This window comes from Balaenoptera acutorostrata, chromosome 17, assembly GCF_949987535.1.
Source record: "Balaenoptera acutorostrata chromosome 17, mBalAcu1.1, whole genome shotgun sequence".
Classification (NCBI taxonomy): domain Eukaryota; kingdom Metazoa; phylum Chordata; class Mammalia; order Artiodactyla; family Balaenopteridae; genus Balaenoptera; species Balaenoptera acutorostrata.
Genome location: NC_080080.1, coordinates 70162331 through 70175859, shown reverse-complemented (window position 1 = coordinate 70175859; position 13529 = coordinate 70162331). Strand labels below are relative to the sequence as shown.

The window sequence follows — 13529 nt, the reverse complement described above, 5'->3', positions numbered from 1 at the left end:
CCAGTTCTGAAGGCCTGGAGGGAATTGTGGAGTATAAGGAGAATAAAGAAGACAGGACATATCCAACCCAGGACATATCCAGATCTTTTTAAAAGGTTATATTTAAAATATAGATATTGGGACTTACCTGGTGGTGCAGTGGTTAAGAATCCGCCTGCCAATGCAGGGAACATGGGTTTGAGCCCTGGTCCGGGAAGATCCCACATGCCGCGGAGCAACTAAGCCCGTGCGCTACAACTACTGAGCCTGTGCTCTAGAGCCTGCAAGCCGCAACTACTGAGCCTGTGCTCTAGAGCCCATGAGCCACAACTACTGAGCCCGTGTACCACAACTACTGAAGTCCACACGCCTAGAGCCCATGCTCCACAACAAGAGAAGCCACCGCAATGAGAAGCCCTCACACCGCAAGGAAGAGTAGCCCCCACTCGCTGCAACTAGAGAAAGCCCGCGCGCAGCAACAAAGACCCAACGCAGCCAAAACTAAATAAAAATTTATAAAATATAGATATAATAATTAATAGCAACTTTTTATTACAGGTGATTTTTTCTCTTGGTTCTATGACTTGACAAACCAGAAAACAACACAGATGGTGAAAAGTCTGGAAATGATGTCATAGAATAAGGACTTAAGGAACTAGGAATCACTCAGAAAGAAAAAAGCACAAACCTCAGAGAAAACAGTGATAATCATTAAGTTGAAGACTTATTCTCTACCCCAAATCTTACTGAATCTCTAAGACCTACCTTCATAGTAGTTAACACAGTACATTGTTAGTGTTTGGTTGTGTTCTTTAAAAGGAAGGGAAGGAAGGAGGGCATGCAGCTCTAGGGCCAAGGAGAGATAGTCTTATGGAAATAAACTGTCAGAGAATTAAGGCTATTCAAAGGGAAATGAGATTCTGAGGGAAGCTGTCTCCCACTAAAAGGCTGTAAGTGAGCCTTTGTTCCACTGGAAGCAAAGATCTGATAGTCATTCAAGTACATTGCACAGAATATTTCTGTACTAAAAGGGAGGAAGAGATTATTCTGGGTAAACTGTGATATTCTTTATAAGACTATGATTTAAAGTGCTCAATGACTTTGGGATGGCCGCAGATATTTAATCAATTTTGCTGTAAATAAAATATGCAAACTTTAAAAAAAATGACAATATACTTTGGATTTTTGTAATATAGGCTCTATAATAAAGTTTGAATCTCTTAAATTTTCACACTTTCAATCTAGCTGCTTGCTTTTGCAAAGAATTTGAATGTCGAATTCAGCTTGGAGGCAGAAAGAATGATTCATGGCTATTACCTAGCAAGTCGCAGAATCAGAACAGATTCTATATGTGGATCAAAGCTGTCAGCATCTGCATTAAAATATTTGTAGGTATTCAGTTTTAAAACCATTATTGACCTTTAAGTGATGTGTTTTATTAACTGTCTCACTTGTTGTTTTGTTTGTTTGTTTGATTGCTGGTTGGTTGGCTTATAATATACCTTGTTCCAAAAGAATTTAAGGTGACAATAATTCCTTCTGTTGTAGTATTACATCATTTGAACCTCCAACAGTTTGTTTCCACTAAATTAATTTTTATTGGAGACCCTGTGTCAGATATGTCTGAGAAAAATGCACTGAATTCAAATGAAAATGACTATTTTTTAAAATGAGGCTGTTTACATTCTAGATATTTTGTAGTTGAACCTAGAAAAAAAATTAAGTATATTGTTCCTTGTACTCTTTTTTTTTTAAGTGTTAACGTCTGTAACACTTTTTAAATTTTTAAATTTATTTTAATTTTATTTATTTGGTTGCACCAGGTTTTAGCTGCGGCAGGCAGGCTCCTTAGTTGCAGCTCGTGGGCTCCTTAGTTGTGGCATGCATATGGGACCTAGTTCCCTCACCAGGGATCAAGCTGGTGTCCCCTGCATTGAGAGCTCGGAGTCTTAACCACTGCACCACCAGGGAAGTCCCCTGTTCTTGTACTTTTAAATACTTTAGTAAACTCATGTACTATTGTTCCTTGAAAGGTTTTTTTAAAACTAATTTTTATTGTAAAAGTAAAGTACAGACGTACTGAAAGAAAAGTCTAAAATAATGAGTAGAGTGCCCTGCTAACCCTACCTATTACTATTCCACTCCCTAGAGATAATCACTGGTAAGAGTTTTTGTGTATCCTTTCGGATATTATTCATTCAAATACTAGCATATACAAATATGTAATTTAAATATGTGAAGAATATCAAACACATATTTTATTTGACTATGTTATATATTTTAGATGAATATGTTATTTAAATATATTATATAAAAATATTTTTATAATGTATAAATCGGTATATACCTATATGGATAGATATTCTCTTTTTGCCCAAATGGAATCATGCAGGTATACATATCATGATGTCATACTATCAGTGCATAAAGAATTACCTCATTCTGTTTTAATAGCTGCATTACAGTTTTACTATGTTGTGATATGGCTGTACCATAATTTAAACAGTCCCCTGTTGATAGACCATTACTTCATTTAATATAGGTTAATGTATAATCTCAACCAAATTATGAAGTAGGACCAGGGGTAAAATAATCCATTAAATAAATAAATAAATACCTTTTTATGACTGCAATACAAAATAAGATAAATGAAGGACTGATAGGATATGACAAGTATAGGACTATAAGAGATAAATATGTTTAGTTAATTTCTTCAACTGTATATTTATCTTCATAGAGCTAAAAAATTGCTAAAGATAGGGCAAAGAAGAAATTAACTGTGATGTTTTAAAATGGTAAACAGAATTGTATAATGCTTTCCATTTTCTGAAGTAATATTTCAAATATTCAATACTCAAACCTTAAAAGGTTTGAAAGTCCTATTTTCTCATAATGCTTTTTCTCTGTAGTAAAAAGATATTTTTTATTTAAACTCACATAGTCTCAGTTTACATTTGACTCTACTGATCCAAGAATAAAGCAGAGTTAATTTTAACATGACAACTCTACTTTTTCCTATTTTAGAAATAAACATTAGAGATGGAGATGGGTTTTATGAAATAGCAAAGTAAATGAAGCAGTACTCAGAAGAGTCATAAACCTTGACTTTTTCTCCTCCTTCTATAGACAGGTACCTAATAACACCAGCCTTGCTTTTCTAGAGAAGTGGAGCTGAACAATGCTCTTTTCTTTCCCTGAAAGGCTATATTCATATTCTCTCCTGGTCAACAATTTTAGAAGAAGCTTAGGTGAGGACATCAGGAACATGATAATCAAATTTGTAAATAAGCAACTCTGGAGAGATCTTCACAGGCTCAAATTATGATTTTAGTCTAGCAAGAAGAAAATTAATAGGACAAATGTAATGTCTTTTTTTTTTTTTTAATTTTGGCTGTGCTGTGTGTTTGTTGCAGCGTGCAGGCTTCTCTAGTTGCAGTTCACAGGCTTTGGAGCATGCGGGCTCAGTAGTTGAGGCATGCAGGCTTAGTTGTGGTATGTGGGACCTTAGTTCCCCGACCAGGGATTGAACCCGGACCCCCTGCATTGGGAGCGTGGAGTCTTAACCACTGGACCACCAGGGAAGTCCCTGTAATGTCTTTAATTAGGTCCCAACCTCCCTGGTATAAGTGTGAATACATTGGAAAGGGGTGATCTGGCTTAATATGAAGAAGATTTGAGATTTCATTATTTTACATATAATATGAGTAGGCAATGTAATATGGCTGTAAATAATACTGTGATTTGGGGTTGTAGTAATAGAACATAGTATCAAGAGTGAGAAAATGCTAATTCTGCCCCACCTCTACCCTGCTGATCAAATCACACCTGTAGCACTGTACTGAAAAGGAATATTAACCAAATCTGGTCACGAGGAGAATAGCCAAGATGACAAGGGGCTTGAAAATTATGTCACATGACATATTAAAAGAACTAGGAGGAACTTCCCTGGCGGTCCAGTGGTTATGACTCTGCGCTTCCAAAGCAGGGGGCACAGGTTCCATCCCCGGTTGGGGGAACCAAGATTCCATATGCCGCGTGGTGCAGCCCCTGCACCAAAAAAAAAAAAAAAAAAAAAAAATGAACTAGGAATATTTATTTTGGAGAAAATAAAGCATGGAGCAACTAGAAAAGTTGTCTTTGAATATTTGAAGAGCTGTCACATTTAAGAAGTATTAGACTTGTTTTGTAATCCCAGAAGACAAAACAGGGACCAGTTGGTATACATTGCAGTGAAACCAATTTCAGCTTACATTTATATAATCTTTGTGGGTGAGTCCCAAAATTTTCAAATACCTTATTTGAAATCACAATAACCCTATTAATTATTATTATCCCCACTTTATAGCAGAGCTTCAAAAAATCTCGGAAGTTAAATGATTCATACAAACTCACACAGCTAGTAAATTCTAGAGACATAACCCAGGTTTTCTGATTCCCACATCCAGCATTCAAGTACATTAAAGCTAGCTTAAAAATAAAAAATAGGGCTTCCCTGGTGGCGCAGTGGTTGAGAATCTGCCTGCTAATACAGGGGACGCGGGTTCGAGCCCTGGTCTGGGAAGATCCCACATGCCACGGACCAGCTGGGCCCGTGAGCCACAACTACTGAGCCTGCGCGTCTGGAGCCTGTGCCCCGCAACGGGAGGGGCCGCGATAGTGAAAGGCCCGCGCACCGCGATGAAGAGCGGTCCCTGCACCGCGATGAAGAGTGGCCCCCACTTGCCGTAACTAGAGAAAGCCCTCGCACGAACCGAAGACCCAACACAGCCAAAAATAAAGAAATAAATAAATAAAGTAGCTATAAAAAAAAAATAAAAATAAAAAAAATAAAAAATAAAGGAATGGATTGCCTCATGATTCCTAGTGAATCCTAGGTGAAGTTCAAAAGGGACCGAATAATAAGTAGCCTGGGATGTTGTAGAGAAAATTCAGTTATATGATGGGATTTGAAATTTGCTCTCTAAAATCTCTTCCAACACTGAAATTTCAAGATTCTATGAGGACTTCAAATGGATTAAGAACTGGGAGAAAACACGAAGGATGTGTCTATAAGAGATATTTAGTTAGGTTAATTTTTCCAATTGTGTATTTAACTGAACAGAACTTGGGGAGGGCGGGGTGTAGAATAATAAAGAAAAGCCAGGATAGAAACCAATTCTTTGATAGTAAGTCAGGATACTTCCTTGTTCTGGAACAGTCTATTCAACTTGGTAGGAAAAAATGCTTTGAAAAGAAACTAAACTAAAGGTGTGGCTTATGCTCACACATATCTTGGTTTGTTCCTGCCAAAATATATATTATCTTTATAATATCAACATATTTTGATTGGCATCAGTTTTCTTTTTTAGAGTTTCCCTATCCGAAGCCCATGCTCGACTAAACCTAAGGAATAAAGTGCTTAAAGAAGATGTACTTATTGCAGCCTTATTATTTGAAACATCTCTAACATTGAAATATGGTAATCTATTAAGTTATTAATGATAACTACAAATAATTATATTTAAACTTGAAGATTCTTAATCTGTTAAATTAAGATGTTACATATATTTTAAACAATATTTTAAAGAATAATAAATTTCTACCAGGTAAGTCCTGTTTGAATTTAAACATTTAGTAATTATTTACAGGTAGTATCATTATCTGATATCAAGTTCCTAATTGTGCATGATTGTTTCTATGCTTGAACTTTTGCATTGCTTAGAGAATTCTGAAAAAAAAGTATGACACATGAAATGATTTAAAATTTATCTTCCTTTTAAAATAGCATGCAACATTTAATTGTCAAGCAATCCCCCAAACTGGAGTTAGACACATAACCAAAGAAAATGTGATCATCTTGCATCACCACCTTCTCTGAATTGCTAGTTATAATACTGTGACTATAGCATTTAATTATTTGAAATCAAAGGAGCTTATCATGGTTTTGCTAATAAAAACATAAAGGGGCTCTTAAAGGTAAGAGTAAAGAGAATTATCCTCACAAAGTTCTTTTTGAATTATATGAGACATTAATTTTGATGAGATATACCATCCTTTAAACCAAACTTTGGTTCTGCTAACCTAAAACAATAAAACAGCCAGTTATTTTATCAGCAAAACAGTTTTATTCAGGAACAGGAAAGAATTGCAATTCAGGACATTGCAACTATGGTAAATCACATGCAAGTCTGGTAAAGCAAAGAAGAAACTCTTCTATAGAGGAGAAGTGGAGTTGGGAGGGTTGTTATAACAGAAAGTCCATTGGAGGAAACTGGGAGTTCCATGTATAGTGGCTTTTCATTGGCTGCGTTGTGACAGTCTCTCTTTAGGGGCGCTATTGCCAGGCAAGGAGAAAATCTTTCTTCCTCCTGCTGGTGGTAGTAAAGTAGTGTCACTTCCTGCTGGAGATGCAGGGTATGTCTCTTCCTGTTGAGATCTGTATTGATGTTGAGAGGTACATGCATGAGAGCTCCCCCTTCTGGCCTCCTGACTCTATTTTAGTGAGATTTTTACTTTATTAATTTTCAGTTCCAGCCCTGGGAGTGAAAGGATGTATTAACACTGACTTTCCTGTGTATATATGTTTAGTGTTTAAATTTGCTTCAAATTCAATTTATATTGTAATAACTTTTCACAGAGATCCATTAGAACATTAGAACTTTGTTCTATAATTATCTAAATCAAGAATTCTTAACCTAGGATCCATGGATACTGAGAGAGTCCTAGGGGCTTGTGAATCCCTAAATTATATGTAAATTTGTATATGCATGTGCTTTCTACCTTTTTGCTTAGGGAGAGGAATCATAAGTTTGGTTTTTTTTAAATTAAATTTTTTTTTTATACAGCAGGTTCTTATTAGTTATCCATTTTATACATATTAGTGTATACATGTCAATCCCAATCTCCCAGTTCATCCCACCACCACCACCCCTGCCACTTTCCCCCAATCATAAGTTTTTTGAAGTATGTCTTAGAGTTTCATAACCCCCAGAAAAGGTTAATTATCATCCTGAATTAGTTTTACCTACCAAAAGAGAAAATCGCTTGTTCCCAACCAATATTAAATAAGAAGGATATGTATTTTTGTTTTTAATTTGCTTTATCTTTACCTTCTTATTCTATATTTTAAAATATACTTGATAAAATCTAAGACATTATTTTACATACCATGAAGAAAAAATGCTGCCAATTTTACTGTGACATGCTATCACCATCAAAATTGTTAAGATACAACTAGATTTCAATAAGAAGACAAAAATGTGTGTCTTTGAATTTAGAAACTGTGGTGTTATAATATTAAGGACTCCTGTGACTGAATATGGCTATTTTCACTTGATAACTATTTTGTCAAGACTTTCTTGAAGCATATAAGAAAGCTTTTGTTGAGGGAAATAAAACTATATGAAGTTTTTTTTCCTTTAGTTACTTTTTGTTTTCATAATAAGTTTCAGTTAGGTATATTCTTTTTCAAGTCTGAAGCAAAGCAATGTTAAGAGCTCCTTAAATTTTACTTTAAACATAGCAGGAAAATAATCCCTACTCAGGGACATTTTTCTTGGATGCAAAAACCAATAGTTGTGTTTATGAACTAGATTTAGGAGTTGGGCAGTGGGGAGAGGGAAGAATTAAGGAAAGCTCCCAGGTTTCTGCCTTGAGCAACTGAGTGGATCATGGTACCATTTACCAAGACTAGGAAGAAAGAGAAAAAGGTTTGGGCTGGGGCAGGGATCAAATTATATATATAAGTTTGAGACATCCTACAGAGATATCAATAGACAGATATAATAATCTGGAGTTTAGAAGAGAGTTCTAACCTAGAAATATAATTTAGGGATCGTCAGCACAGAGATGGTACTCAAAGCCATGGAATGGATGAAATCATAGAGAGAAAGACTATACAGAGAACCCCAGGACTGCCTTTGAAGAATTCCAATATTTAGAAATAGAGTTGAGGAGGAGAAACTAACAAATGAGACCGAGAAGCAGTTGTATTATAGAAACCAAGAAAGAGAGTGTTTCAAGAAAGGAGTGGAGTGGTCAACTGTATCATGTGTTGAGAGTTTGAATAAGATTAGATTTGGCCATCTAGAGGTTGTAGGTGGTCGTGATTAGAGCTATTTCAATGGAGTGGGGATTCGGGTGGTGTAGGAAGTGAAGATATGGAGACAGCACACATAGACAACTTTGAGATGTTTGACTATGAAGATGAGGAAAGAAATAGGGTATTAGCTGGAGAAGGATGTGTGGTCCAGGAAGGGATTTTTTTTTTAAGATAGAAGATAATAGCTCATATGATGTGCAGTAGAAAGTAAACTAATGAAACTACAGAAAGAGGGGAAGATCAAAGGCGTAAAGTCCTTAAAAAGGTGAGAGGGGATGGGATCCACAGCACATGTGAAGGTAAAGGCCTCTTATAGAAGAGTCACTTCATTTTATAGGAGGGAAAACAATGGACACAGAATCAGGTAGGTCTGTAGATTTGGTCTTTTACTCTACACAAGGTCAACAGGGTCATCAGCTAAAAATGAAAGGTTTGAGGAGAAAAGAATGGAATGTAATAGTCATTGCGGGCGGGGTTGGGGGGGGGGGAAGAAGAGCAAATGTGTTAGAGAAACTCAACAGGGTTGCCAGGCAGTGCAACTGCCCATCTCAGGTTTCTGTGATTCATTTAAAGTGAAACCAAGCAATGCCAATTATGTGTTTTTCTGCCTAGCAGCATGAATGCAGGCACAAGGTAAATGGTCGGGTTCATGCAGAGTTGAGGTTTTGATAGATGAGTGTGGCAGAGCGTTGCAGGGGGGCAAGGGAGTGGGGGGACTGGCAAGGGAAGGACTCAAATTGGTTAAAAGAAGGAAGTGAATTGAAGGAAGCAGATTGGAGGTCTCTGAGATAGAAGACCTGGAAGCATAGGAGGTAGCATAGAGAAGAGGGACATTTGAACTCATGGTTTTGAAGTAAGTTTCTGGAGATATTAGTTTCCTCTGACTCTGGGAATGTGTGGTGGAGGTAGAGGGAAAAGGTCAGGACACTTGAAGATTGGCAGTTAAATGGGTCATTCACATGGAAATCACTGAATGGCAGGTATTAGGGAACAGAGGAAGATTGTGAGCCAAGTACTGAGAGCTGATTGTTGACTTCACTGTGCAAGGGGAAAGGGTGATAAAGCCCAGGTGGCACTGGGCATCAAAGGAAGAAAGATTTTTAACAAGAGGAAAGAATGGTCTGGAAGCCGCAAATGTGCAGCAATTTAGGCACTGACTCTTTCTTGTGACACTAAGGTATGTGGGGTGTTTGAGAGCCGCAAGGAAAGCAGTGTTCTCAAGGGACAGCAAGGTTTCAGGTAAGGTAAAGCAGTACAGGGAGCGGTCACAGAAGTCTGAGGCTACCTGTGTTTACTAATGACAGACAGCTCTAGGAAGGTAGGCACTGTCTGCTTGGCCAGCAGTTGTACTCCCAGCCAGTTACATTTAGGTACTCATTCAGTGAATCAATGAAATAGAATTTAAGAGCTTAACTTCTGCAATATTAGTCAAAGATTTTGTTTTGTTTTGTTTTTTCAATTGTGGTAAAATATACATAACATAAAATTTACCTTCTTAACCATTTTTAAGTGTACAGTTTAGTGGTGTAAGGGACATTCACACCAACTCCATAACCTTTTCATTTTCCCAAACTGAAACTCCATACCCATTAAACAATAATTCTCTATTCTCCCCGTCCCCCAGCTCCTGGCAAGCACTATTCTACTTTCTATCTGTCTGGACTTGACTTCTCTAGGTACCTCATCTAAGTGGAATCATATGTTTGTCCTATTTTGTCTGGCTGATTTCACATAGTATAATGTCCTTAAGGTTCATCCACGTTGTAGCATGCATTAGAATTTCCTTTCTAAGATTGAATAATATTCCGTTGTCCATATATATACCACATTTTGTTAATCTCTTCACCCATCAATGGACACTTAGGTTGCTTCTGCCTTTGGCTATTGTGAATAATGCTGCTAATGAACATGAGTGTGCAAATATCTCTTTGAGACCTTGCTTTCAACTCTTTTGGGTGTATACCCAGAAGCCAAACTGCAGGATCTGTAATTCTGTTTAATTTTCTGATGAACTGCCATACTGTTTTCCTTAGGGGTTGCACCATTTTACATTTCCACTAACAGTGCACAAGGGTTCCAATTTCTCCACATCCTTGCCAAGACTTGTTACTTTCTTCTGTTTTATTTTGGTTTTGATAGTAGCCATTCTTACTGGTGTGAAGTGGTATCTCGTGGTTTTCATTTGCATTTTTCTAATGATTACTGATGTTGAGTATCTTTTCATGTACTTATTGGCCATTTGTATATCTTCTTTGGTGAAATGTCTATTCAAGTCTTTTGCCCATTTTTTATTCAGGCTGTTTTCTTGTTCAGTTGTAGACCCCCTATCTGATACATGGCTTGCAAATATTTTCTCCCATTCTGTGAGTTGCCTTTTCACTTTGTTGATTGTAACTTTTGATGCACAAAAGTTGTTAATTTTGATGTGGCCTACTTTATCTATTTTCTTTCATTGCCTGTGCTTTTGGTGTTATATCATAGAAAACATTGCCAAATTCAATGTCATAAAGCATTTCCCCAGTGTGTTTTTCTAAGAGTTTTATAGTCTTAGTTCTTACATGTAGGTCTTTGATTCACTGAATTAATTTTTATGATGTAAGGTAAGGAACCAACTTCATTCTTTTGCACATGGATATCACTTTCACAGCACCATTTGTTGGAAAGACCATCTTTTCCCATTGAATGGTCTTGACACCCTTGTCAAAAATCATTTAAATATATACGCAAGGTTATTTCTCTTCTATTCCATAGATTTATCTTTTTATTGTTTCTCTACCTTCCAATACCTTCTCTCCTTACTTTTTCTACCTCCTCACATCACTATTCAGCTTCAGAACACTAATGGCTATTTCAATGGATGACAAATTTCTATAGTTTCCAAACTTTAAAATTTAAACATCAATGTTTCTTCCATTGACCGTGGTACCAGTTTGTGCATTTACTGAACCTGTTTCCTGGGTCTCAAAATTTTTTTTTAAATAATAGCTATTGAAATACTCTATTAGATAGATCAGAACTTAATTGTAAAACTTTCAGTATTTTGTTGAAAATATGATTTCATATTTAGCACTTTAAGTTTTTCTCATTTATACTTTTTCTTCCTTCACTTAGGGGCCGCTGTACTTTGTGTTGCTCCAAATGCAGTATTTCCATTTGAACTGTATAATGAAGAATATTTAGAGCAAAGGGATATCTATCTGACTCAGTGCCAACAACAGCTCCAGCAGTTTATTGCCACATATGGACCTGGGACAGCTATCTTTGCTAGCGATGAATAGGCAATCTGAGGAAATTCTTTTTCTTCATTCCTTTTTAAGCAGTGGAAAAAAGTGTGAGTGATTTTGAAGTAATGCTTCAGGTAATGTGTGTAGGGGTACATTAGAATGCCACCTTAAAAAATATAAAATATGATTTCTTCAAATTAATTGCTAATGGAATAAACACTAATACAAATCTCAAAGCCAACAGCAGAAATTTATAATTTAGGATAATCTTATTAAAAACACTTCTGGTTAGCCCAGTGTACCAGTTGTCCACAGATTAAAATATAAAGAATGTTCCAAACTGGGCTTCCCTGGTGGCGCGGTGGTTGAGAATCTGCCTGCCAATGCGGGGGACACGGGTTCGAGCCCTGGTCTCGGAAGATCCCACGTGCCACGGAGCAACTGGGCCCGTGAGCCACAACTACTGAGCCTGCACGTCTGGAGCCTGTGCTCCGCAACAAGAGAGGCCGCGACAGTGAGAGGCCCGCGCACCGCGATGAAGAGTGGCTCCCGCTCACCGCAACTAGAGAAAGCCCTCGCACAGAAACGAAGACCCAACACAGCCATAAATAAATAAATAAAAGAACATGAATGTCAAAAAAAAAAAGAATGTTGCAAACTAAGCAATGGAAAAAAAAACAATAGTAACTTTTGTGTAGTTCCCTCTATTAGTCACAAGATGGCAATAACACTTTAAATATTTACTTACAAAGTAAAACCATTTTTTTCTTCATTTGTGAACCTGAAAAATTGATGAGTAAATAACAGCATTTATATAACCAGAAGCCTTCAATGTAAGGACTTTTCATGCTAGATATTGACATGTCTATTATGTTGTTACAGAAGCCCTACTTATGGGATCAGGAAAAGCCTTGGAAATTTTCCATTTTTAAACCACGTTAAATGAAAAAAAGTAAGTTCCATTGAATCAAGGAGCAGTAGTTGGCTTCTTAAACCTAACTAGTTACAAGAAAGGTACCAAAAGGCAAAGAAACCAATTTGCAAGCCCTGTCTTCATTTTTGGAGGGAAGATATCAGCTCTGAAAAGGTAGGAACACCGTGCAAAAATATACTTATCTTGTAAAATCCCCAAATCCTTGTATTTATTTTCCAAAGTTTTAATAAAAAAGACAATTCTACTCACTAAAAGGAAAATGTCATCACAAAATTGCCACCTTATTAACCAAGACACTGTCATGCATCAATTCTTTAGAAATAGGTACTTCATGGAGTTTAACCGTGAAGGCAGACAGCTCTCTCACTGTCTAGAGGACTTTAACAAGTCATTTGTTACTTTATTTCCTAGCCGTTCATTCAACAGTATTTACTGAATATCCACTAGTGCCAGAGACTATACAGTGTTGTTTTCAGAAGGCAAACCTAGTCTAAAAAAAATTCATGTATTACAAATTAAAGACCTTATTTTGTGGCTTCTTATATACTACATTTCAGTTTTTTGTTCTCTATGGGATGAAGTCAAAACATGTTTTATAAAACTAGGATCCATAAAATGGCCCCCATTTTACACTTGTGAAGTGTTCAGATTCTGTGGATGAAATGAAAGGACTAGTATCAAACACTGGGGGGAAAATGGTTTTCAAATGTTAGGCAAACACCGTAAGCACCCGGGAGGCCGCGGTAATGCTGGTGGCATGCATCACCACAGGATCAATTTCGACAAATATCCCAGGATACTTTGGAAAAGTTGGTATGAGGCATTACCACTTAAAGAAGAACCAGAGCTTCTGCCTAACTGTCAACCTTGATAAATTGTGGACCTTGGTCAGTGAGCAGACACGGGTCAATGCTGCCCAGAACAAGACTGGGGCTGTTCCGATCATTGATGTGGTGCCATCAGTTTCTAGAGTTCTGGGGACGCGAAAGCTCCCGAAGCAGCCCGTCATCGTGAAGGGCCGAATTCTTCAGCAGAAGGGCTGAGGAGATTAAGGGTGTCGGCGGGGCTTGTGTCCTGGTAGCTTGAAGCCACATGGTGGGAGAGTCATTAAACAAGTGCTTTTCAAAAAAAAACGTTGCCTCTGATGGGAAGTGATGAGATATTGCTGTACAATTTATACTGTTTGACTTACCATATTGAAATTATAACCTTGATAAAAGCAAGGAATTTATGTACTGTGGGACTTAACAGGGGAAAAGCAAGATTTAGCTAAATTTAAATCTTCACCTGGGTAGGATTTCAGTTGTTTTTG

At 37.1% G+C, this 13529-nt stretch overlaps 1 protein-coding gene and 1 pseudogene across 1 annotated transcript in view; both read left to right on the top strand.

The window, feature by feature from the left end:
- MCMDC2 (minichromosome maintenance domain containing 2) overlaps positions 1–11363 on the top strand; it is a 36411-nt gene extending 25048 nt beyond the window's left edge. The window contains exons 12-14 of the mRNA XM_007185018.2: positions 1225–1367; positions 5328–5437; positions 11171–11363. Of these exons, the coding sequence (XP_007185080.2) occupies positions 1225–1367; positions 5328–5437; positions 11171–11337 (420 nt within the window). The 3' untranslated portion in view covers positions 11338–11363. The remainder of the gene's footprint in view (positions 1–1224; positions 1368–5327; positions 5438–11170) is intronic.
- A 1449-nt stretch (positions 11364–12812) lies between these two features.
- On the top strand, positions 12813–13527 carry LOC103005746 (60S ribosomal protein L27a-like; annotated as a pseudogene).
- The last annotated feature ends 2 nt before the right edge of the window (positions 13528–13529 follow it).